Source organism: Megalobrama amblycephala, linkage group LG11 (assembly GCF_018812025.1).
Source record: "Megalobrama amblycephala isolate DHTTF-2021 linkage group LG11, ASM1881202v1, whole genome shotgun sequence".
Lineage (NCBI taxonomy): Eukaryota > Metazoa > Chordata > Actinopteri > Cypriniformes > Xenocyprididae > Megalobrama > Megalobrama amblycephala.
In genome coordinates this window covers 20,113,784-20,141,129 of record NC_063054.1, presented here as the reverse complement: position 1 = coordinate 20,141,129, position 27,346 = coordinate 20,113,784, and the positions used below count along the sequence as shown (strand labels likewise).

Sequence of the window (27,346 nt, the reverse complement as noted above, 5' to 3'; positions counted from 1 at the left end):
CATTACTCCAGTTTTCAGTGTCACATGATCCTTCAGCAATCATTCTAATATGCTGATTTGATACTCAGTTATTACCATTGGTGAAAACAGTTGTGTTGCTTGATATTTTTTTGGAACCTGTGATACTTTTTTCAGGATTCACTGATGAATAAAAGGTTAAAAAGAACAGCATTTATTCAAAATATAAATCTTTTCTAACAATATAAATCTTTATTATCACTTTTTATCAATTTAACACATCTGTGCTGAATAAAAGTATTCATTTCTTTAAAAAAAAAAAGAAAGAAAAAAAATTACTGACCCCAAACTTTTGAACGGTAGTGTATATCAAAAGATTTCTATTTTAAATAAATGCTGATATTTTTAACTTTTTATTCATCAAAGAATCCTGAAAAAGTATCACAGGTTATAAAATAATATTAAGCAGCACAACTGTTTCCAATACTGATAATAAATTATTACAATGATTTCTGAAGGATCATGTGACACTGAAGATTGGAGTAATGATGCTGACAATTCAGCTTTGCATCACAGAAATAAATTATATTTTAAAGTATATTAAAATAGAAAACCATAATTTTAAATTGTAATAATATTTCACAATATTATTTTTTTTTCTGTATTTATTATGAAATAAATGCAGCCTCAATGAGCATAAGAGACTTTGTTCAAAAACATTAAAAAATAGTAATGTTTCCAAACTTTTGACTGGTAGTATATATATATATATATATATATATATATATATATATATATATATATATATATATATATATATTATCTTCAATATATTTATATTTAGTGTCCAGTTATTTTTCTTATTATCAATGTGAATGTTTGTGGAAATCATGATACACTTTTCAGGATTCTTTGATGGATAGAACGTTCAAAAGAACAGCATTTTTATTTGAAATAGTTTTTTGTAGCAATGTAAAATTATTTACTGTCACTTTATCAATGTAATTCATCCTTAATATAAGTAAAAGTATTATTTTAAATATATATATATATATATATATATATATATATATATATATATATTTATTTTTTTTTTTATATATATATAATATATCCTAAATCCTAAATGTATCCTAAATCTTGCAAACTTATTGATTAATTATTATTTCTGAGGGGGAAAAAATCATATAGACACATGCATAGTGTGACACCCATTATTTATTATTATTATTATTATTATTATTATTATTATTTTGCTTTTATCTTGATCCTTGTTTTTGCAGCGTTCACACTCTGAGCCAGAAGGTGAAGTGTAGTTGTGTGTACTCCCCTCGCTCTAAAACAATCAACCTCAATACAGAAAACTGACATTTACACTTATCATATTCCCCTGAACACTGTGAATGATTAATGATGAATTATTAATTATTCAGATATTGCAGCAGCGGATGTTAGATGGGAAAAGTGAGACAGTGAGAGAGGGCTGAACTAGAGATGCAGGCAGGAAGTCTGCCTTCTATTCCTGAGCAGTCAGGGCATCTTGCTGACGACAGAGTGCAGGGACCAACAGTTCTGCCTCAGATCGAGGGCAACAAGATCTGTGCAGTGGTAAAGCACTCGCTGTGATCTTGTTTTTATCCTTGTTATGGAACTCGCTGCTCCAGTTCCCATGTCAAACTTTTAGCACATTAAGGGATTTGCTTTATGATCTGACAGATGTGCAGAACTTAAGACTGAAAAAACACGTAGACTATTTTCGTTTCAAGCTGACAAAGGAGACATCTAGTGAATCTTGGAAGTTAATCCAAAACAAACAAAGGACTGAGGTTTAAAGGAATAGTCCGCCATCGTTTACTCCCCCTCATGTCGTTCAAAACCTGTATGATTTTGTTTCTTCTGTGGAAAACAACAGAAGATATTGCTTCAGCTGTTTGTGTCTATACAAGTCTTCTTAATTTGATTTGGACTTTGAATACATGATTTTATTTGGACCTCATTGAATTTTATTGTATGGACACTTCTGAGTTCTACAGATAAAAAAGAAAATCATACAGGTTTGCAACAACATCAGGGTGAGTAAACAATGACAGAATGATCATTTTCGAGTGGACTATCCCTTTAAGAGACTCCAAAAACAACAAAGGACATTAGACAATCTACCTGCACCACACAAGCCTGATGGCCGCCGCCCTGTGTGCATCCAGTCTCTTTTCATCCTCTGCAGCAGTCTGAGAGCAGTCATCGAAACCTCATGAGTCTTTTCACCAAACTCCAACATGTGGGCGAATCGTGGAATGTACAGACACGGATCTATAGATAGAAATCAACAGATCTGTAATCAGCGTCTAGACACAAACCTGAGAATATAACCTAAATATGCAACTTTGGATTGAAAACTAAGTTAAAGTTTATTACAAATCAAGGCTCCACGTCTCTGTGAACCTCATTTAGCTGATGCCCTTTCAATGGATCCAAAATGGATTTTTTTTGTGGTTCTCCTTGACTCCATGTTGAATCTAGAACACAGTCCCCCTATGGGAACCTTTAAAAGTGGTTTGGCTTAGAGTCACTCTGTGGGAGCAAATATCCCTCACTTCCACCTACTTCTAAGTCCTTGGGTAAACTCATTCTGCTGGCCCAATAAAGTCCAAACATCACTGCTGTCCTATTAAGAAGGAAATGAGCTCAGCTAAGAAAGGCGGCCATTTACGATCCTATCTAAGGCTACACTATGGGGACTGCACCTGCACTTATGAGACATAGTATGTTCATTGAAATCTCCCTAGACTGTGTCTGTCACTGGCCTTTTTATACATCTAGGTAATTTTATATTAAATTATCATTTTAATGCAGTAGAGCAGAGCGGTTGACAGAGCAAATAGTCAGTGTCATCTGTGAAACAGGAAATAGTATAAGTCGTTTAAGAAAAATTTAATTTTCTCATGTAACGTTCTTTGGAATGATCCATACCGCACTGAAAAATAAATTGATTTTCATACTTCTATTTCAGTCTTGGCTGTAAAATTATCTGATTTGTGAGACTGTGGCTGTCAGAGTTTGATTAAGGGAAAAATGATAAATGAACAGAGAGAAATAATCAAATAGATCTGTGAGAATCGTTGGTGTGGACAGGAAACTAGGCATTGCAGAAAAAGGCCTTTGAAATAATTCTTGGTGAGGGTTGTGGACAGCAGTACAGGTAGGATTTGAAAAATCCTTTATAATAAATTCACATGCTGCATTTTCCTTCAACAGACACCCTAGTGAAGAAAAATTATTGATGATGCTCTTCATTTTAGTGCTAAAATGTATTCTTATCTATGCTGAACAAAGACATCCCATAAAAGATGCACCCAGGGATCAGATGTCTCAAACTCAGTCTCTGACCTTGATGTCTGATGTGTCTGTAATTGTTAAAATCATCATTTGCTTGGGGGAAAGCTTGATTTTGACACCAGAGTACTAAATTGAAAGTGCTAATCAAGACCTTTTGCATTTAAAGTAGTGCATGGCAGAAGTGTTAACTGTATTTTAAATATACAGTTAATTCTGCAACCTAACAACCTAACAAATACCCACATAGAACTATAGAAATTCATAACTGAGTAACACCTGTAACACCAACTGTAACACCTATTGTGACAGCTTTAAGAAGTAGGGTACAACAGAGCTTAAAGGTGCCGTGGGGTAAAAGGCGCCTTTGATTTTATTTTCCTCTAAACCACTAGATGGCACAAAAACTTGCCGCAGCACTTTCCGAAACATCCGTTTTTCAAAATGCACGTGCAAATTTGTCTGATCCTTGACGCGATCGCGGGCAGCAACGCAAAGTTGATTCGGAGGTAGTTTGATCTAATATTTGATGTTTTTTAAAATGTTGTTGATTAAAGTAGCAAATAAGAATCCATTAAATTAATGTTTGTATTTTCAGACAAAAGTCTTCTTAATGATTTTCAGTTTTGTTCAAGGTAATTCAAGCAACAGTTTTTCAATAATGGAAGAATATGTAAAAGTATGGTATTTGGGGTAAAAAGCGCCCCTGCTGTTGGGGCAAAAGGCACAATAATTAACATGTTAATGAGCTGGCTGACTTTTCCATTTCTTGACATGACATGGTTAGATTCACATAGCAAATATCATATATCAAATTGGGTATCCATCTTAGAGATAATACCCATATTTATAATGAAACAATCATATTTTAAAATATATTAATCATATCATAATAAAATATAATTTATTGTTACTACTGTAAATCTATATTAAATAGGCTATTATGGGATCTCCTTCAATGCTTTCAGAATCTTTACTTTTTAAAATAATTCAGTTTCTATATTTCTGTATTTTTAAAATCTATTTTTATATTTTATATATACAAATATATATCACATAGGCCTATTTTAATGACAGAATATTTACTGAACAAAAATGAATTCTTTTATTCATCAAAATAAACAGAAAATAGTACAAACTTTGCTAAAAGTTATTCTTTTGAACAAGTATTAACCTAGTCATTATTAAAATTATTAGTCATTATTATTATTTGAGCCAATTTGTATAAATACTTTGTGCCTTTTACCCCATGCTGTGGGGCCTTTTACCTCACACAGGCTCACCACCTCATACATTTATAAGATTTTTAAACAAAATTAACCACTTTATGATTTTTTTTTTTCACTGATTTTTCCTGCAATCATATACTTTGAGAGTAGTGAAAAGCACAATTTTTCTTAAGGTGTGCCTTTAGCCCCGCTATACCCTAATTCAGAGGGTGTACAAGTATTTAATACTATGTTTTACTTTCAGTTTATAGCTGAAGGTGAACTCAGCCTGTGTTCCAGTTCAAATTTGTATGCCCTTCCCTTGCTAACTTCCCTCCGTCTTGTGGACTCGGATTTATATCATTGCTAACACTGCACGAGTTCCCACTACAAGCTGTAATGGGTTTAAATGGAACGCCTTAAGCCCTTGATCACTTGGAATTCGCTAAGGAGCTGATTTATTATTTACAACTCTTTCCTTTAATAACTGCTTTATGAACCGTCCTATATGTCTATTGGTATACTTAGGCTGCTGGGAAAAATGTAAAAAAAAAAATGAAATAAAATGGTACAAATGAAAACTAACAATACAATTAACTATGCCTGTGTAAAAATTTAAGGTCATCTTAAGGTAACTACAAGTACTATGTGGTTACATTTCTAAATATTTCATATATCATACACTACAGTAGTATAGGGTGGAGAAGTAACATGTGCTCTGCAGTCAGGAGTTTGAAGATTAACCTCGGTGGACTTGAACTTGAAAAATGGTGTGTACTTAAGTCTTTCCGTATTTGAAACAACTTTCCTTCTCATGTTCATTCGTGTTTATTTGATGCTATAAATTAACTAGTAGGAAGACGAGCCGCTTGAGCTGAGGTACTACAGCAATCTGTTACAACACATTAAAGAGCCACAAAAAGTTTTTTATTGTTCTGATTTCTTAAAAAATTACAGTTTGAAAGTTGGGACTTTGTTTAATATCATAAGTAACCTGCTCTGTCTTGTCCGTCGACGTGTTGTCAGTGTCCTCTTTGCTCCGTGATGTATTTTTCACTCTGTGTGGCGTGACAGTGCCATGGCTTGTCGGACAAAGCAACAGTAACTAAGGGGGTGGGTCTTTGCGAAGGGTCAATTGTGTTGCATTGTGGTATACAAAGCTGCGTGACGTGTACATACTGAATAAGTAGAGTTCACTCCCACGTACTTCAAAATGGTGGTAAATATTGCCTGAAGAGAAGTGCTAAAGGAAGTTTGCAAGTTTATGGGCCCTATAATACACCCGGCGCAATGCGACGCAAGGCGCTGGGCGCAAGTGTGTTTGCTAGTTTGCGTCCGGTGCCGTTCGCATTTTCCCGTTCAGCGCCACGTCCTTAAATTAGTAAATGCATTTGCGCCAGTTAGTGCGCCCATGGGCGTGCTGGTCTAAAAAAGAGGTGTGTTCAGGCGCATTGCCGCGCATTGCTATTTTAAGAAGCTGAAAATAGACTGCGCCATAGACCAACTCAAACCTGGTCTAAAGTCTAAAGTCAATGGCGCAATATTTTTTGTTAGAGCGCGTTGGTAGAAACTGCGCCTCTGGGCGCGTCCACAGTGCGCGTTTGACTTTGCTTATTACACACAGGGATGCGCATCACACAAACATGCCAAATATTAAAAACAAAAGGATTACAGTGTAAAAGAATATTATTGTGTAGGCTACATAAATATAAAAATGTAATGATGAATAGTCATTGCGTGTATTAGAATTAGGCTACCTATTTTCAATTCAGCCTATTACTACTTATAATGATGAACGAAATTGACTAATTAATTGAACAATTGTGCCAATACACACACATATATATTAACTGACTCATCGCGCGGAGCTATTTGAAAGCCTGCATCCAACGCAGACGACCGAAAGATTGACTGGCCACTTAACAGGTAATTCCGGCATGTAAATAGCAATCCGCCATGGCGCGAGCGCATCTCACTCTTAAAGGGAATGGGAGATGACACTCTGATTGGTTTATTGAACGTTAAGCCCATTACTCATTAAGAGAATAGGGACAACCCATTTCAAAAATGCGCTCCGCCGCACGGACCGTTTTTCCGTCATTAAAATAGCAAAAGTGGATTTGGACATGCCCTGAGTGCACCTGCGCCGTGCGCTTTACACTTTGCGTTTAGATCGTTAAAATAGGGCCCTATGTCTGAAAGCAAAGTGGTATGTTTTTATGTTGGCATTTAGCTGATTTTTATTCATTTCAATATTAGCAGTGCTTTTGAACTTTATACTGACACCTATTGGCCTGGATGCATCTTTTTGTTTAGTAACTGCTGCCTTTTCACACCAAGGGCCCTATTTTAACGATCTGAAACGCAAGTGTCAAAGCGCGAAGCGCAAGTAACTTTGTGGGCGGGTCTCGGCGCTGTTGCTATTTTCCCGGCGGGATAAATGGCTCTTGCGCCCTGCGCAAATCTAAAATGGGTTGGTCTGAAGTAGCTTCATTATTCATAGGTGTGGTTTGGGCGTAACGTGAAATAAACCAATCAGAGTGTCATCTCCCATTCCCTTTAAGAGCGAGATGCGCTCGCGCCATGGCGGATTGCTATTTACATGGCGTACACGCGATGAGTCAGTTAATATATATGTGTGTGTGTGTATTGGCACGATTGTTCAATTAATTAGCCAATTTCGTTCATCATTATAAGTAGTAATAGGCTGAATTGAAAATAGGTAGCCTAATTCTAATACACGCAATGACTATTCATCATTACATTTTTATATTTATGTACACAATAATATTCTTTTACACTGTAATCCTTTTGTTTTTAATATTTGGCATGTTTGTGTGATGCGCATCCCTGTGTGTAATAAGCAAAGTCAACGCGCACTGTGGACGCGCCCAGAGGCGCAGTTTCTACCAACGCGCTCTAACAAAAAAATATTGCGCCATTGACTTTAGACCAGGTTTGAGTTGGTCTATGGCGCAGTCTATTTTCAGCTCCTTAAAATAGCAATGCGCGGGCAATGCGCCTGAACACACCTCCTTTTTTGCGCTGAACCGCCCAGGGAGCGCAAGTTCATTCACTAGTTTAGCGACGTGCTTCTGTGGAGGGAAAAGCGCGCTTTGCGCGGATGCAAAATAGGAATGACACATGCGTCGGTGTACAAAGTCAATTGCGCTGGGTGCAAGATAGAGCCCCAAAGCTGTTTGTTTGTTTCCGCTTGTTAAAGGGTTAGTTCACCCAAAAATTTAAATTCTGTCATTAATTACGCACCCTTAACCGACACTTTCAGGGTCCAGAAAGGTAAAGACATTGTGGTTCAACCTTAATTTTATAAAGTGACGAGAATACTTTTTGTGTGCAAAAACAAAACAAAAATAACGACTTTATTCAACAATATCCTCTCTTCTGTGTCATTCTCATACGTTGTTTACGTCCAGCGCTTCCAGATTATACGTCAGAACACAGACTCATTATTGGCCGGCTCCTGCGTCAGCATCAGATGCATGCATCGTGCTGCTCACGTGTGCAGCTTTGGCCAATACTGAGCCGACATTCGGACGTAAACACGGAAGCCTTCACTGTGCTTACTACGTCAACTGCATAAGGATAATGACAGGGAAGAGAAGAGATTGAATAAAGTCATTATTTTTGTTTTGTTTTTGCATACAAAAAGTATTCTCGTCACTTCATAAAATTAAGGTTGAACCACTGCAGTCACGTCGACTGTTTTAACGTTGTCATTGCTTTCTGGACCTTGATAGTGTCGGTTAAATTGTGTCTATGGACGAGTCATATACCTCTCGGATTTCATTAAAAATGTCCTAATTTATTACGGGTGTGGAATGACATGAGTGTGAGTAATTACGAAGGAATCACGAAGGAATACTGTTTCTGGGTTCAAACCTCTAATCATTTCGTTTCAATTGAGAATTCAGCTGTTTATGAGCACTATTTATTCATATGACAGATTATAAGCTTTTAAAAATACATGGTGTACACTACAGTCTCCAGGCTCACAATGTCAGGACACCAATATTTTAATGTTTCATAAAACATTGTCTGGCCATCTGAGATTTTGGTATGGATATAGAGGTTAGGATGTTTTATTACAGTACACCATGAGTATATTAGCAACATTTGTTGCGACTTAAAATCGCATATATAACATATTAGTAGTAGCATTAGTCAGAACTGATCTGGATTAATGGCTGGTCATATAATGCCAACATGGCAGCGTCCATGAGTGGGTGACTACTTCATGTAGAATAAACACAGCTTTTTTTAAAAGCCTGATATGACTGGAGTCTGCATCTCACGCCCGTTTACGTCATTTTAATCATAATTTCTCAAAAAGTGCTACTAAATTCTTTATAAAACTTTTTGGCCCGGTTTCACAGACAGGGCTTAGCCTAAACCAGGATTAGTTCAATTAGGATATTTAAGTAGCTTTTATAAACGACACTAGAAAGAAAAAAAAAATGCTGATGTGCATCTTGAGACAAAACAATGGCACTGACATATTTTCAGATCTGTCAGTACAAGTTATTTTCAGTTACAACAGCTCAAACATGCATTTTAGTCTAGGACTTGTCTGTGAAACCAGGGGTTTAATTATCAAAATCAGTGCACCTTTAAGAAGTTAACCAGCTTCTCTTACCCAAAGTGACCTACTAAAAGTGCTTTACATTTAGAGAATTTCACTCACTGTGTGCATGTTTCACAGAATCTGGCTGGCAAAAAACATCATTGTCTAAATTGTGTGAGATAGATAAGCCGCTTATCGTAGGCGAAGGATCCAGTTTCCAGCGCCGGAGCCCTCTGTTGGAGATCCGGGAAAGCTGTGCAAGCCCAACCCCCTCTCTCTCTCTCATAGCACACTGTAGATTTAACATGGCTCCTGGCTGCCAGTGAGCCTTCAAACATCAAACCTGAATGTATTTTCCTGGCAGCTGCGCTTCGGTGGGCTCAATAAGGTAAAGAACGACTAATGATGTACTATTTAAGTTCCTCTGCGGTTACTGCTTTATTGAATCGCGAATAATGATTCATATTACTTCGAGTTCGTTTTGGTGGACAAGTCTATGCGGACGGTAGCTCTGTTCTGCTGCTACTTTATCTCTTTAAACCGGGTTTGTAAAGAACGCTCGCGCTATAATAATTGATCGTCCATGATAATGGTGAGCGCGCACGATATTTCTACCGACAACATTAAAGATTTGCTTAGTAGGATGAGCGCTTCGTTGCAGATTTGTATCCCCTTATGAGACATTTAAGGCTGCATCAGCAAATTGACTGATCCTTCATATGAAGTTGAAACACTGCAACTGAAGCTCGGTGTTTGTGGTAAAGCGTTACAATGTTGAGTTCTGTTTTGCGTGTTGGTGGAAAAAGTTACTTTATGAAATAAAAAAATGCCTTCAAAGCTTCGCGCGGGATTTCATATAACGCAGATCAAATCTGTTTGGCCCCTGGTGATGATGACATGGATAACACTAAGATATGATACATTTTGATTTATGTATGCCGTTTGGTGGAAGTGGTGACGTGAACATATTGTCAACAATAGAGATGGGAATCGCGAATTAAACGATTCTGGTTCCGATGCCGATTCCTGTTAACGATTCGGGTTGCTTGACGGCCCATTAAGTTGGTATTGTTTTAGAAGCCCACTTTTCAAGGAATAAATTGCATTTATTGTTATATGACATTATGTCAGTCAAATTCAACAGAACAGAAATAAATTCAATACGTTTATTCCAAAATGTGTGCTTATACAGATCTTTCAATGATTTTATATAAAGGCAGATATAAATGCATTTCGAACAATAAAATAAAATAAAATAAAATAAAATGTGGTAACATATTTCATTTATTTATTTTCATATAAAAAAGCACAGTGTCCAGCATTTGTATCCTTAACTACAGGTTGTCATGTAAACAACTAGTCAGTAAATACAAATAGGCTATGTGAGTCTTAGTAGTTCGTGCACATTACATGAATGTAATAACATGCGAGTCAAGCTAATTCAGCAACTCTCAAATGTTTTTGATGCACAAGAGCCGACTCCTAAGAATCATTCTTTGGTCGCGTTGTATGTTTTTGAATCACTAAAAACAGCCGACTCATAAGAGTCATTCATTCGGGAATCGACACCACTGAGCTGTTGCGCTGAACAGTAGTGCAGGAAACACTGTATTTTAGTATGTGTTCCACGAAGTCTTTCGGTTCGTTTGTTTTTTACCGAAACGGTTCACGGTTCCCAAGTAGTAAACAATGCGCAAGGGGTTAATTCGTGCTGGTGTGAGCGGCGAGAGAGAGAGGCTGGATGTTTGGCTGTGTGGGAGGCGCCTCTGGGCTACTGACGTCCGATTCACTCGTAGTTTGATTTGTCAACAGAGAGCTGGGCGTCCTCTCCCTCTACACAAAACGGGCTTTACACAGAGTAGAGATTCTGAGAGAGGATGCACACAGATATGTTGGCAGACAAGGACCACGTAGCACTTTTCGTGGTCGACACAGACCTCTGACTTATTTAAGCGAACGTCTTGCAGCGTATTACTTTCACTGTAATTGGCGCCAGATCAAGGAATCTTGAGGATGCGATGAGAAAGAGGAAAAAGTCTTCGAGCTGGAATATTTCCACCGGACGGGTTTGTAAATGTGCCAGAGAGGGAAATATGCTATGGAAGCGCGTGTATTGAGTGACCGAGGCTTTTAGTTTCTAATTAAATCAAAGGGAGCTGTTTCCCCCCCGATACACCTGTCTTTAGCTACTCGACAGACTGGAGGATAGACTTGCTGATGCCAACAACGCCAGATTGCCTATATGGCAGGATCATGAAGTTTTTGACGTTTTTCCTTTTGCTTCCAGAAACCTTAAAAAGGACAAGAAAGAGTGGGAAACAGCTCAGCAAGCTGCCAGTATGCTATGAAATCGTGACTTTGTCCTTGAGGAAGAAGATGGCTGCAGAACTCTATCCTGCCAGCATAAACACCAACCTTCCAAACAGTAACAGCACAGCAGTAACAGCTGCCGGCAAAAAGACCATCGTCCAAGTCACTCAGACGGTGACCACGCCGACTACAACTGCCACTCAGCAGAACATCAACAATAATAACGTCGAGACTGCCAGCTGGCAGTCCACCCATCCGACACTGCGAGAGAGGTAAGGGCGCGTTCGGTTTGATGATAATCTAGGCTGTTATCGGCCCCAAAAACATAATATTCTGTTGCATTTTGTTCTCTTCAGGAATGCTTTGATGTTCAATAACGAACTCATGGCAGATGTTCATTTTGTTGTGGGTCCTCCTGGCGCATCCCAAAAAGTTCCAGCACACAAGGTGAGCGCATCCTCCCGTGTCCAAATGCATCTCGAGTGGCTCTTTCATCAACCGTATGCTTAACCGCTTTTGTGTGGCATTTGTGCTTTCAGTATGTGCTGGCAGTGGGGAGTTCTGTTTTTGGTGCCATGTTTTACGGAGATCTAGCGGAAGGAGAATCTGAGATTCATATTCCTGACGTGGAGCCTGCTGCTTTTTTAATCCTTTTGAAGTATGTCCTGTTCTTTACTTCTAATGTATTTGGGTGAATGATGTGAGACTCCTTTTCTTTTTCTTGATCGATAAATTTATTCACAAATTCATATATTCAGTGACTTAAAGTAAATACGCTCCTGTTTTTAATTAAAAAATAATTTATTTTATTTAAAAAAATATTTTACACAACAGGTTCGCTCTTTAGTATAATATTTGAAAACCTTTTGTCATTTGGTGCAACCAACATGAAGAAAAACATAAAATAGTCCCCTGTCGATGTCCTTAAGTATAAAATATCAGACAATTTGACTTTTTCTGACAGTTCAGGTTATGAAATGTCATGTTATTTATGAATTCATTGTTTTTTTTGTTTTTTTTTATATATATTTTTAAACATTTTGTCAATAATAACAAATGTATGTTATCAAGGTTTAAAGAAAATGTTATTACTTTTTTACTTGGTTGCTTTGAGTCATCATAATGGGAATCTTCATAAATGTGTTTTTTCAAAACAATATTAATCCAATATATTTTCAAAATGCATTTTAAATTAGATTTTTCCTCCTCTGTTTCTTAATCATATATTATTTGTCATTGACCCATGCATATAACTCTAAACTCAATCACTGCAAAGCCTAATGCTTGTAAAGATTTGATGTCTTAGTCCTTTTTTTGTTCACTTTCAGGTACATGTACAGTGATGAGATTGAACTTGAAGCGGACACAGTGCTGGCCACTTTGTACGCTGCCAAAAAGTATATAGTGCCTGCACTGGCGAAGGCCTGTGTCACCTTTCTGGAGACGAGCCTAGAGGCCAAAAATGCCTGTGTGTTGTTGTCCCAGAGTCGACTGTTTGAGGAGCCTGAGCTGACCCAGCGGTGTTGGGAGGTCATTGATGCTCAGGCTGAGCTGGCACTTCGCTCTGAGGGTTTCTGTGAGATTGATCTTCAAACGCTGGAGATCATACTAAAGCGAGAGACCCTCAACACCCGGGAGGCGGTGGTCTTCCAGGCGGCTCTCGATTGGTCTGTGGCTGAATGCAAAAGGCAAGGACTGGGACCGACCACTCGTAATAAAAGGGCAGTGCTGGGCAAGGCTCTCTACTTGGTTCGCATCCCAACCATGACCCTGGAGGAGTTCGCCAACGGAGCAGCGCAGTCAGACATTTTAACGCTGGAAGAGACTCATGATGTCTTTCTGTGGTACACAGCAGCTAATAAGCCCAAGCTGGAATTCCCACTGCAAAAAAGAAAGGGTCTGACACCACAGCGCTGCCATCGTTTTCAGTCCTCGGCTTATCCGTAGTAACCAATGGCGCTACCGCGGACGCTGTGATAGCATCCAGTTCGCGGTAGACAAGAGGATCTTCATCGCAGGTCTCGGCTTGTATGGTTCCAGCGGTGGAAAGGCAGAGTACAGCGTCAAGATCGAACTCAAGCGCCAAGGAGTGACCCTGGCCCAGAACCTAACGAAATTTGTTTCAGATGGATCCAGCGGCACCTTCTCTGTATGGTTTGAACACCCGGTCCAAGTGGAGCAGGACACTTTCTACACAGTCAGTGCCATATTAGATGGGAATGAACTTAGCTACTTTGGACAGGAGGGTATGACGGAAGTGCAATGTGGAAAGGTGACCTTCCAGTTCCAGTGTTCCTCGGACAGTACCAATGGAACTGGTGTGCAGGGGGGTCAGATCCCAGAGCTGGTTTTCTATGCCTGAAATTGTCAGGACGTCCCATTGCAGTGCATTCCGCTCACTGGAATTAGGATGGATTGAATACAGGGTCTCGTGAGGCTCTTGCCTTTATTATGTAGCAATGGTGAACTCGATGGTAATGGCTCTTCAGTTCCACAACGAGCTCAGATGGAAGGAATGTTCTTCAGCTTTATTTATTGCAAAAAATATATATTTGATTTAATTATTGATGCTGCAGCAAGCAGATCTCTATATATATATATATATATCTATATATAAATGAGATAGTTGTACTGCTTTGATAGTGGACAGAAGCCACTAGTGTCATGTTTTGTACATAACTTATTTGTTTTCAGCTTGATGCTGATTGACAAATAAAATGTCTTGTATTAGTGATCAGCTTCCTGAATTGCAGATTATAAATGTTTTTGTGACTCAAGTCCAAAGTTGTTTTACTTCTTATACATACACTCACAGTCCTGACTTCAGCAGCAAGGGAGGTTGAGCTCAATCTATATTTTAGATGCCCTAAAAGTGTATATAGTATATACACTTTAAAATCAAGTCATTCCAATTAGGTAATATATGAGCTTTTACTATGCAATGATGTGCATTATGTTATAACTGAAATCCAAAAAATGAAGCCACACACCACAAATGCAGTGGGGCTTGTGTAAATGAGACAGTGATTGTTAAGTGTGGATGAAATATTCATCTTGAAAGGCCACATAAAGAACCTATTATCCCAAGCGGGCTGCATGAGGAACTGAATAGGGAGTCTGTTTGAATTGAGCCCATAGAATCTGCTGCTCCACCGTTTGCATTTTAATTAAGGCTTTAGTAAACATGGAGCAGATGCAGCTTGGTAAAACAGCAGATTTTTGACCAAAAACTCCCCCCCACAAAAACAGATGAATATCGAATTATGACACATGGAGAGCTGCTAATCAGACTGCATTCTGGGATTATGCCCAGTATTTTAACATTGGGATGCTCTCTGATGTATACTTGATTCATTTTGTCTCTGCTTCCTATATTCTGATGAGTCTGTTTTAAAAACTGCAGACATGTTCTGTTCTCATAGTGTGCACAGAAGGTGGAAAAAGGTTTGCAATGATGGACCAAAATGGATTTTTTGACATGACGCAGTGCCCCCTAGTTACATCTGGCTAGACTGCAACTCGCTATGAATATAATTTCCAGATGGATAAAACATTTTCAACCTGTGTCTGAAATAGTTTGAATTACAGAATATTGCAGAAAATTGAGCTTAACATATCTGGATGAGAGTACAACAACAGCAAATCTCCCTTTTGATCCAACTAGGAATCCAATTGGCCAGATCAGATAAACAGATTGAGAATACTTGTATCGATCCAGCCATGCTGTATTATTGATAACCAATTTAGCAAATGAATTGTTTTGAGAGATGCTACCTGCTTTATTAATGAGGTTCGTTCAAAAGCACTGTTCCGGTCAGCTGAATTACATTAGCTATTTCACAGAGAGGTCATTACAGGGAGACTTACCGACGGCTGGGGCGTTGATACAGAGCTCTCTAGCCAACAGGAGGAAGGTCTTTCCCAGAATGTAAACATTAACCTACAACAATATAAAAAGTATAACTGAAGACTGAAGTATTCAATGGGTTCAACTTTACACATTACCAATCACTCTCGACACGGGATTAAATATGTTCCATAATTACTTCTCATTTGTCTTTAAAATAGCAACATTTTAATTAATTAAAATTAATCAGATAGGAACATTCTTCATTTTGTCAAATCTATTACATGATCATAAAACCAGATTACAACCCAACACTTCATAGATATTTTAGTGGAAATGGTGAAACATTTTTTCAGGATTCTTCGATGAATAGAAAGTCATGTTTGACGTTCATGTGGGTTTCTTTCTGTGTTTGCGGGCTACTGAATTTACTGCAGACAGACTCACTGCCACACCATGCTTCATGCTCATAGTGGGTCCTTTATTTTCAAACCACACCTCTTTGTGGTGTGTGGGGAATAAATGCTTGGGAGCATTTATTTGAAAGAGGAATCTTTAATAATATAAAATGTATTTACTGTCACTTTAGATCAATTTCAGCATCCTTGCTGAATAAAAGCTTCTTTCAAAAAACAAAACTGAGCTCAAACTTTTGATCCATAGAGCAGAGGTCTTCAACCCTGCTCCTGGTGAACCACTGTCCTGCAAAGTTTATATCCAACCTGCTTCAGCACAACTGAATTTCACACCAGTGTGATTCAAGTGATTCTGAAGAGCTTGATTTGCTGGTTCAGGTGTGTTTGATTAGGGTTGGAGCTAAACTCTCCAGGGCTGCATTCCAGTTCTTTTTTTTTTATGCCCTTCCCTCGCTAACTTCACTCAGTCTCGTTGACTCGGATGTACGTCATTGCTTACGTTGCATGAGTGCCCACTACTGGCGGAACCTTTGCAATTGGCTGAACTGGAATGTCCTAAACCCTTGATCACTTGTAATCTGCTATGGAAGTGATTATGATTAATGTAGCATCCTATATGTATATATGTGTTTTAAATATAATTTTTTTTTTGTAAATGTATCAAAGAGTTGTTTGTGGTGGGGTAAATTAAACGTGATATGCGGTAATGTCACAATCGTGTTGCATTGTGGGATATGGAGCTGCCTGAAGTGTACATATGAAGCAGGGGCTGCGTTCCACTCCAGTTTTAGACACGCACTCGCGAACTTCCCTAAACACTTCCCCTCGGGGGAATCCCTGCCGCCATTTTGAAGTACGTTCCACTTCGTGAAGTGGACGAGGGAAGTTTACATGGACAGACCCTCGCTCCCTCGATTTTAACCTAGGGAGCGAGTCTACTTCACATGTACGGTTCAGGCAGCTCCATAACCCACAATGCAACATGATTATGACGTCACCGCATATCGCGTTTAATTTACCCTACCACAAACAATTCTATGATATATTAATTATTTTTTTAAACATTTAAAACACACATATATACATATAGAATGCTGTATTAAACAAATTTGTATGGGGAAAAAATAAATAATAAATCAGCTCCATTGCGGATTCCAAGTGATCAAGGGTTTAGGACGTTCCAGTTCAGCCCATTGCAAAGGTTCCGCCAGTAGTGGGCACTCATGCAATGTAAGCAATGACGTACATCTGAGTCTACGAGACCGAGGGAAGTTAGCGAGGGAAGGGCATTTAAAAACCGAACTGGAACGCAGCCAATGTCTGTTCATATAAACTTCCCTCGTCCACTAAACGAAGTGGAACGCACTTCAAAATGGCAGCAGGGATTCCCCTGAGGGGAAGTGCTTAGTGAAGTTTGCGAGTGCTTGTCTAAAACTGGAGTGGAACGCAGCCCAGGACAGTGGCCCTGTGTCCCAATGTCAAACTAAATAGTATGTGAGATTAGAATAAGTCTGTCCCAAAGCAGAGTACACCAAAAATCCCTGAATGGTCTACTATTTCCAGTAGATTTTTGAAGTGTGAATCCGTGCACACTCTTAACGGCTAATATTGCTCACATCCCATTGCACTTTGGAGGAGAATTCGGTTCAGAACTACAAACACAAATAAAAAGTGTTAAAAAACTACAAACATGGCGGATGTGCGACTGACAGTTAAGTAGAGAGGTTTAGATAAAGGGGTTTGAGTGACTTATAATCAACAAATTAACAAAAATATGAGGAAAGTTCTCCGCATGAAAGACCCACAACTGGCAGATCAACGCGCCACTTCTTTTCTCTCCAGTATGGTAGGAAATGAAATGAAATGTGGAGGATGGTAACTTTGACAAGATGATTGACAGGCCAGATACTTTTAGGGAGTTGTATAAGTAGGCAAATTGGGACGCAGCATGGGTCCTCAGGAGCAGGGTTGAAGAACTCTGCGGTAGAGTATAAATGTATATAAAACACTGTAATGTGTTATTATGTGCACTTTTCAACAGAGACCCTCTAAGAATGATGAAGGGGTTATGACCTCAGCACCAGGTCCCTAGTTAGCCTGGCATCCAGGCAGGATATATTGGGGTCAGATTTGGGTGTGGCTGCACTTGCTAAAGATTCATGACATATTTGAGCCTCCGCCCCAACCATCTAGTGTCTGTTCAATAGCTGATACAGTTCAGTGGACAGCTGAGGGAGTAAAAATAACATTACACCAGTGCTTAAGCACCAAAATGTCTGGCCCTAAAATAACTACTAATAAAACCTATACTGTACATATTGTCAAAGGCACTACTGTCTATTGTTTTACAAACAAAATGTAGCCTCATAGTACCAACTTGTTGTTTAATAAAGCAATAGACCAATAACCATGGCCTTGATTAATAAATAGTTAATAAATAATAAATAGTTTCTTAACAAATATCACACCAAGCAATTCTTGTGCCAAGTAATAGTTGGGTATGTGGGTACCAAAAAACTTGCCACAATAATATAGAATTCTTCTTATGTAGTGCAGTCACAGGTGTGAGTATAACAGTTTCTTGCCTGAATTATCCAATCAGACTTCAGAAATACAACATTTTATAAATGGCATCTGCATTTATATCCATTGAAATGTCAAACTTGTTGAAAAAATGAAAATCTGGCCTTTTAAGTGAAGAGAAACTATGCTAGTATATGAGGTGGACTGAAGCTGGATATCATAATTTCTGACATGGTGTCTGCTTGCCTGTTATGTCATATGCAATACCTCAAACAGCATTTCTTTCATATGGTCATATGAAGGGTATGAAAGATTATTTGAAGATTGAACATCATGCAACTTAGAAAAGCCGCTTAGATTGTGTTATTCAGGATGAAAGAAATTGAAATGAAAGTCAGCCAACCTGTAAAAGATCACTCAGGTCCAGGAGCATGTCTGCACATCAGTTAAGGAAGGGAAGGAGAGTACAAAACAAATGGATTATATCATAAAAATGTTTAAAAGTGTGATAATGATCTAAACATCTTTGTCCAACTACATAGCTAAAAATAAGAAATCAATTCTGCTCCTAAATTAATCCTGGTCACAGTGATTAATTAGGCATCGGACGGCTCTGTAATTGTCACTGGGGGAGTTTCGACTTTCACTGATCATCTCTTTACATCAATGGACTTCGGACAGGATCTCCTTATCTCTGCATGAGATTCACCCTGACCATCTGTTACAGCTCACCTGAGCGGCACACACACCTGAGGCACATGTCTCCATGGTGACTAATGCCCCCTTTAGCACAGAGATTAGCATCACTACAAGACCAGCTAATCCCACTTTATCAGGAGTCTGACGGCCTTAATTACAGCCTGGCATGAAAGAAAGAGAGTATTTATACGTGTATGACTGACATCAGTGATATTGATAACTGTCTTATCTACAAGACCAGTTATGAACCATTGACAAAAACCGCAGCTACACAACAAAGGGTCAAAATGATAGGGATAACAGCATGTTTAAAAATAATGATACAGACACATGCAAAAATGTTATTAGGAAATATTTTTAGTGTTTAGTATTTTAGTCTCTATATATTGTTTTTAAATCAAAAATTTTTTTCTCATTCATCACATGGACACCAATGTCTTCATGGTTCTATCAGTCTTGTAACAAACCGTGTTATTAATGCTTCTGTCTAGGACAGTGTTCTCAATCTCTGACTCCAAGGCCGCCCATTGTCCACAACAATATTCAAAGGTACCATGACTTTTGAAGGCCCATTCACATCAAGAATGATAACTATTAAGATAACCATAACAATAACTATATTATCATCTACACCAACAAATGATAATGCTCTGTTTATTCTAAGTATGCACTCTAGTTTTATCGTCTGGCCCTTTAAATGCTTGAAGCAGGATGGATTCTGATTGGCTGTCAATGTTTTTATCATTCAGCAGCTGGAAGAAAAAAAAAGTTCAGAAAGTAATCCCAACAATATTGTTTCTCTGTGCCGTTATCTTTATAGTTGTGGTGTGGGCTCTGCTATACTTTAATATTTGGAATGATTTTTAAAACTATATCTTTATCATTATCGTAATAGTTATAGTCTTTGGTGTGAACAGGCCTTTAGGACATTCCAGTCATTCGTGATTTACTGGATAAGGATTTTTAAAAATGTTTTTTTACTTGCAATTTCTATTTGGCAACACTTTACAATAAGGTTCCACTTGTTAACTACATTAGTTAACATGAACTTACAATGAAAAACACTTGTAAACCATTTAGTAATCTTAGTTAATGTTAATTTCAATGTTTATTAATACATTACTAAAATCAAAAGTTGGCTCTGTTAATATTATTTAATGGACCAGAGCTAACAAGAACTAATAATGAACAGTTAAACTTAAAGATCAATAAATATTAGTAACAAATGTATTCCTCATTGTTAATGTATTAACTAATGTTAACAAATGGAACCTTATTGTAAAGTGTTATCAAATATTTAATAAAAAAAAATCCCCAAATAATTTACACAACTTTTTCAGGTCTAGAAATCACACGTTTAATAATGAATGGGTAAATTAAAATGATTTTTTTCGTTTTTTTAACTCTTTACCAATGCACTTGTAGTGTCCAATATATTTGTAAGATGCATGCATTTGAAGGGCTCCTTGTCTTTAGAACTGAGCATTTATGTAAGAAATGTACCAGTAAGCAACAAAACAAGAATCTCAGCATGATGAGCCTCTGAAATCATGACCTGTCAGCCCAAAAATCGACAGATCAGGTCAGTGAAGTTCACTGAGACAATGTTTCCAGAACAGTCAATCTTCACCTTAGAGAACCTGGTCTATACAGATGTGCTGTTCCCAAAATACACTCCAAAAATGTTAAAACACTGCTAAATGGCTAAAATGAACAAGAAAATGCTGAAACTGGAGAATGCTGAGATATTTGAAAGAAGCTTTAATAATTTAATAATTTCGCACTTAAAAGTGAAAGTCGATAATTTTCACATGAAGTAATTAAATAGTACTTTATGTGAGAATGAAAAAAATAATAATACAAGCGAATATACTTGTCCAAATAATTCTGTATATCATATCACAAAGATGCAAGAGATAAATGCAGGGATATTTTATGAGGCAAAGCAGAACACATTTAAAAATACTCCACAATTTGGAATGGGTTTGGTGGTCTGTAAAGAAATGGACGACTTGTTTGTGTTTCTGCTGTTTAACGTGAAGTACTGAATCTTTGCAAGTGACTGAAAGAGCCCCACCCAGGGACAGTTTACAATTCTCCTTTGGCAACTCTAAATGGTACACTAGGTACCAGTAAGGCCTGACGTTACACAAAAGCAGAGCAGAGATCTGGGTGTGACCCAAGAAGACAGATAGGATATGCTTGCCGGTGTGAGTAAGTCTGTCTATTTGTGAGACAGAGAGAAAAAGCAGTGTAACACTATCCAGGTGTGCTGTGTTGTAAACACAGGTGTGGTGAGTCTCAAACCCATAATTTGAGAACACAATTTTGACAGGTTTGGGGGAAAACAACCTTAAAATGTGGAAGAGGGAAATGCTTTTTTCCCTTAAACATCGCTTCAGAATTTTAGTCTATGACTGACTGAGTTCCACATTTTCACTACAGTAAAGGGGACATGATTTTTTTAGATTAAATGAGTGTCACTTCAATATCTTTTGTACACAACCAGGATGGACACTGAACATCTTTTTAACAAAATGAGGGAGGAGTGACTCAAAGAGCGACTTGCTGGGCTGCTTTCCGTGATTTACTCCAGGGAACATCCTCTGAGATTCATAAAGGTGCAGTAAACACTCTTCCTTTTCCTCTCTTTTGCCTTTGACAGTATATTGTAGCACTATTGTTTTCACATCCTGACACATCCCTTCAGACCCTGAACTGGGTTTTCCCTAGGGAAAGCATGGAGTGGTAAAAGAGACTATTTTAGACCAGCATGAATTTATATGCTTAGTCCAGGTTGGTTTATGCTGGTTTGGTTCTGTTCCAACTTCTGATGAAGCTGGCTAAGGAAAGGAAATAAATGACCTGAACCCTTACACCTAACCCTAATCTAATGGTCTAGTTCTAACATTCTAATGAGTGTTAGTTGACATGTAGTTGCGAAGTTATAGTTAGTAGACCGTCTAAAGTGGACCATCGAAATAAAGTGTAATCCAAGGAAATCTTGCATATTCAGCTAGTTTCTTATACCAGCAGCCAAAACAGTTAATTATTATGAAATTAAATATATTTATATGAAGAGTTCAGATGCAAAAGCAGCTAAACACCACCATGATATTGAGCGAATGTTCTCCCCACATAGTATACGCTCATCAAATACTTTCGCTTCAAATCCTCTAAATCCCAGCATCAGCCCATTCAGAAATAACGGTTCGTTGGCAGAAACCACTAAACGCCACTTCCCTTTGTCAGCAAAAGCCTCTAAGTCCACAGAAAAACCAATTGGAAGACGCAAATCGAATCATATGATTTCCAGATGAATGATGTGTGCATATGAGCCTGTTTTTATCATGTTTTGTATCAAGTTTTTATCATGTTTCCTATCAAGTTTTTATCATGTTTCCAGTAGAAAGTAAACACAACAGTGTTCTTTTTCCTGCAGTAAAACTGACAGAAACTGACATTTTACTATGTCTTGTTGTCCAAAGAGATGGACTTTTTGAAGAAAAAAAAAAAGCACACATGGACTTGGTTTTGCAGCAAAAGACAGTAAAATTGGTTAAATACCAATGAATTGACTAAAGTGACATTTTTGAAAAGAAGGCATTTCATTAGGAGCCTGGTAAAAAATGCTAATTTAAAAGAAAACGTCAGATGGACTTGGAGGTTTTTGCATCTGTGTATATATTATATACACTGCGTTCCAAATTATTATGCAAGAGACAAATCAGTAAGATTTCTGTACAATAAACATTCAGATTTTAGTTTTTCTAAGAAAATGTTTGTTCGTTTATTTATCCATGTCTTTTTAGATAACTGGTATCAATCTCAGACAAAATAATTTGCCAGATCTATGGAAACCCTACTTGGAGGTTGTTCCACATTATTAAGCAAGTCACAGTTCTCATGTAATATGGGGATGAAGAAAGATCTTTCTGAAGATGAAAAGCATGAAATGGTGCAATGTTGTGCAAAAGGCATGAAAACAACTTATATTGTGTGAAACTGAATGGAGATTATGGAATTATCATAAGATTTGTGAGTGATTTAGAGCACAGCAGAACTCGGTCAGATAAAGGCTTATTAATGAAAGTTCCTGTCAAAAAAATTTAATTGTATTAAAAGGGCAGCTATAAAAAAAGCCAGTGTTGAGCAGCAAACAGGTATTTGAAGCTTCTGGTGCCTCTGGAGTCTCAAGAAACTCTCCATGCAGGCTGGCAGTTGTGCGTAAAGATGCATTTTAGCAACTCCAAACCAAAGCTCACAAAGAGAAACATTTACTGTGGGTTTAGAAATACATTTTCAAACAGTTTTATTGCTGTGGTGTTTTTTTGCAGCATGGGATAGTGCATAGTGCATTGTACAACAGTGCATTGTACTATGCACTATCCTCCTTTTTATACCATAGCTGAAAATGGCCAGTTATGATCTCCACATATCTTGCAAAAGTCATTTTAATACCCTCCATCTCACTTCCCAATAATCCAGCACAAATCATCACCCGCTAGCTCCTTGCTGACTGACTGCTCCATTCACCAACCATCCAGAAATCCATCCATTTAGACCATCCATTGTAGTATGGCATTAGTCAGTGAATAAAACTATTTAAAAATTAGTCTTAATGTATTTCTAAACCCACAGTAAATGTTTCTCTTTGTGAGGTTTGGTTTGGAGTGGCTGAAATGCATCTTTACGCACAACTGCCAGCCTGCATGGAGAGCTTCTTGAGACTCCAGAGACACCAGAAGCTTCAAATACCTGTTTGCTGCTCAACACTGGCTTTTTTTATAGCTGCCCTTTTAATACAATTAATTTTTTGACAGGAACTTTCATTAATAAGCCTTTATCTGACCGAGTTCTGCTGTGCTCTAAATCACTCACAAATCTTATGATAATTCGATAATCACCATTCAGTTTCATACAATATTAGTTGTTTTCATGCCTTTTGCACAACATTGCACCATTTCATGCTTTTCATCTTCAAAAAGATCTTTCTTCATCCCATATTTCATGAGAACTGTGACTTGCTTAATAATGTGGAACAACCTCTAAGTAGGGTTTCCATAGATCTGGCAAATTATTTTGTCTGATACCAGGTATAACAAAAATTTTATTAGAAAAACTAAAATCTGAATGTTTATTGTACAGAAATCTTACTGATTTGTCTCTTGCATAATAATTTGGAACGCAGTGTATATATATATATATATATATATATATATATATATATATATATATATATATAATATAAAATACACTTTTTAAAGCGACAAGCAACAAATATGTCAAAAATTTCCCATGAAACTGAATGGAACAATATAAGCAGCCAGTTTGCCTTACTTTCACTGATTGCCATCAATTACAGTTAAAAAAAAAAAAAAAAAAAAAAAGGATGGGAAAAAAAGCCACTAACTAATATTTTTGCTCTCAAACCTCATTTTCTTTGTATTTACATTTATGCATTTGGCAGGCACTTTTAAAATGTATACATTTTATCTGTTCATGCATTCTCTGGGAATCAAACTGATGACCTTGGGGTTTCAAGTGCCACACTCTACTGTTTGAGCTACAGAAATTTTGCCTATTAAAAACTTGAAAGGTCAAAACATCGACACTTTCTTTCTAATTTTGCTAAATCATGCACCTAATTTGGGTTGAATGTGCACACTTTTCTCCATGGATTACCATTCACAAAGAGTTTCACTTGGGTTTCACACCCTAGGGATCATTGTGGGAAGGATACGTGGAGTTCCCTCTGTCCTGCAGACCAGGTAGAGGCAGGCGGCTATGACGTGTGTCATCTTTCGCCCTCGTGTCAAGTGCTTGCTCACCACCATCTTGAAGAAATTAAAGGCCGTATCTAGGCAGTGCTGGTTCAGCTGCAGCTGGCTGCCGAGGTTGTGTATCTGCCGTTTCCCTAGAGACAGGACACACATATGCATCAGATTGAGCAAACATACACACATGCATACACGCACGCTTGCGCACCGAGGCATGACTTCACACGCAGGTGTTTGGTTTTCCAGTAGCACTGATGTCATGAGAACGGTGCACAGCCAGACAGGCTTTTAATGGAGCCTGGAAGTGAAAACGGGCAGAAAGACAGCTGTTTTACGTCCCGTGTGAGGCCACGTCCCTCTTTCCCCTTCTTTCACAGTCGTACATTTTACTCCTTCACAGATGATCTCAAAACAGGCCACGTTGTAATTCATTGGTCACATAAATCAGTCTGCCCTGAAATCCCACGGTGGACCTCGATGTGTTTAGCATATTAAAATCCACATTAAAAAAACACAGTCCGATAGTCTATCTTGCAGAGTTCTGTTTACTTAATACATCATTTAGCAAAAGACCTTGTTCACCCAGACAGTGAAAGTCTTCCACATTGTAAACAATGAGAAAGATTTAGGTCGCTTCAGATGGAGTTGATGAGTTTCACAAGTTCAGGTCATTAATTATGCTTGAAATTGCACACATATACATGTTTATAAGAAACAAATTCTTTCATCAGTCTGTCCTCTAAATGTACAGATACTGTATCCAGTAATGAGTTCAGCAGATGCATAGATGAATCTAACTTTTTCTTTAGCCCAGGGGTTCTCAAAGTGGCGTCTGTGGACACCCAAGGGGCTGCAAATGGGTCCGAGGAAACTTTCGGGGAAAAAAGAAAATTTTAAATGATTTCTGCCTTATTCTATTTCATAAATACTTTATAAATCATAAGTTTAAACATGATTATTGTATTATTGATATTCTATTTTATAAAGTTTACCTTTTAGGTTTATTCAGCTAACTGTACTTTAATAATAATATTTTTAAATAATTAAATATGTATGTTCTTTAATATCATAAATATATATTCAATATATAATAATAATAAGTAAAAACAGTAATTTTGCAAAATATTATTAGAAATTAAAAATAACTGTTTTCTATTTGAATATATTTTAAAATGTAACTTATTCCTGTGATCAAAGTTGAATTCTCAGCATCATTACTCCAGTCTTCAGTGTCACATGATCCTTCAGAAAATATTTTAATATGCTGATTTGATGCTCGGGAAACATTATTATTATTATTATTATTATTATTATTATTATCATTACCAATGTTGAAAACAGCTGTGCTGCTTAACATTTTTGTGGAAATGGTGATACTTTTTCAGGATTTTTTATGTTAAATAAACAGAATTTATTTGCATTTATTACATTTATTAAAGAAATTAATAAATAGAAATCTTTTGTAACATTATAAATATCTTCACTATCGCTTTTAATCAATTTAATGCATCCTTGATGAATAAAAGTATTAATTTCTCTCTCTCTTTTTTTATTATACCTCAAATGTTTGAATGGTATCATTGTTTCCACAAAAATATTAAGCAGCAAAAACAGTTTTCAGCATTGATAATAATAAGAAATGTTTCTTGAGCAGCAAATCAGCATGTCAGAATGATTTCTGAAGGATCATGTGACACTGAAGACTGAATGATGCAGAAAATTCAGCTTTGCCATCACAGGAATAAATTACATGTCTAAATATATTAAAATAATAATATTTCACAATATTACTGTTTTTAATATATTTTTGATTAAATAAATGCTGCCTTGGTGAGCATAAAACATTAAAAAATTGTAATGTTTACAAACTTTTGAAGGGTACATATATTCCTTTTTCCCACAGTACAAGTATGTCTTCTTTATACAGTAAAATAAATAGCTGCCTTTATGCTTTAGGAAGGCAGTCCCTCGCATCATATTTGCGGTTCCTTCCTTGGCATAAAAAGGTATGAAAACCCTTGCTTTAGCCTACGGTATAGAGTTAACATAATCACAGAGCCACAGATGTTAAAGTGGATGCTGGACTTTTTGTCCCTCAACTGTGGAGCCCAAAAGCTGCAGTGTCAAGTGTCGTGTTGGCCAAAAATAACTCTGAAAGCTTTTAAGAGCATAATCCCTCTATTCTGGAACCACTGTGTGCCAACCCTCCGTCACACACTCCAGACCTGTCTAATCCCAGAGTATTTTTCACGCTGCACATGCCATTGGATTAGCAGCCAGGTCTGCGGTGACCTCCCTAAATGACAGCAGAATTACATAACTGCCGCAACACTGCAGGGACACGAGGCACCTTTATTTAATGAATGAAATCTTGTGTTTGTGAAGTCGGAAATGAGTTTCCCAGAATCTACTACAACTACCTGCCAGACATATTTCTATGCACATGTATGTGTAAATCATTTAAAAGGTTTTTAAACTATTATCAGATGTGTCTGTGAATAATAGTTGAAGAGTCATTATGAATCAAGTGTTTATACAGTTGGTGACCTTGATTCTGAAAGTATTTTGAGACTGTGTTATCGCTTTTAGTTCTTAAAGCTCTGGAAAAACACACCAGGACAGGCAGCTGTAACTGAGCAATGTGTGAATTTATGCCACAAAACACATTGTTCTCACAGTTCTTCTGAATC

General features: G+C 37.4%; 2 protein-coding genes across 2 annotated transcripts in view; one reads left to right on the top strand and one right to left on the bottom strand.

The window, feature by feature from the left end:
- The window catches only part of brf1b (BRF1 RNA polymerase III transcription initiation factor subunit b), a 92,200-nt gene that overhangs the window by 47,620 nt on the left and 17,234 nt on the right, over positions 1 to 27,346 (bottom strand). Inside the window, 4 exon segments of the mRNA XM_048206642.1 lie at positions 2,119 to 2,268; positions 15,259 to 15,331; positions 18,581 to 18,612; positions 24,620 to 24,793. Coding sequence (XP_048062599.1) covers positions 2,119 to 2,268; positions 15,259 to 15,331; positions 18,581 to 18,612; positions 24,620 to 24,793 — 429 coding nt within the window.
- On the top strand, positions 10,443 to 14,168 carry btbd6b (BTB (POZ) domain containing 6b). The gene is given in 6 exon segments (XM_048206637.1): positions 10,443 to 11,147; positions 11,369 to 11,663; positions 11,748 to 11,838; positions 11,931 to 12,049; positions 12,720 to 13,332; positions 13,334 to 14,168. Coding segments are annotated over 5 exon segments (1,449 nt in total). The 5' UTR covers positions 10,443 to 11,147; positions 11,369 to 11,457; the 3' UTR covers positions 13,754 to 14,168.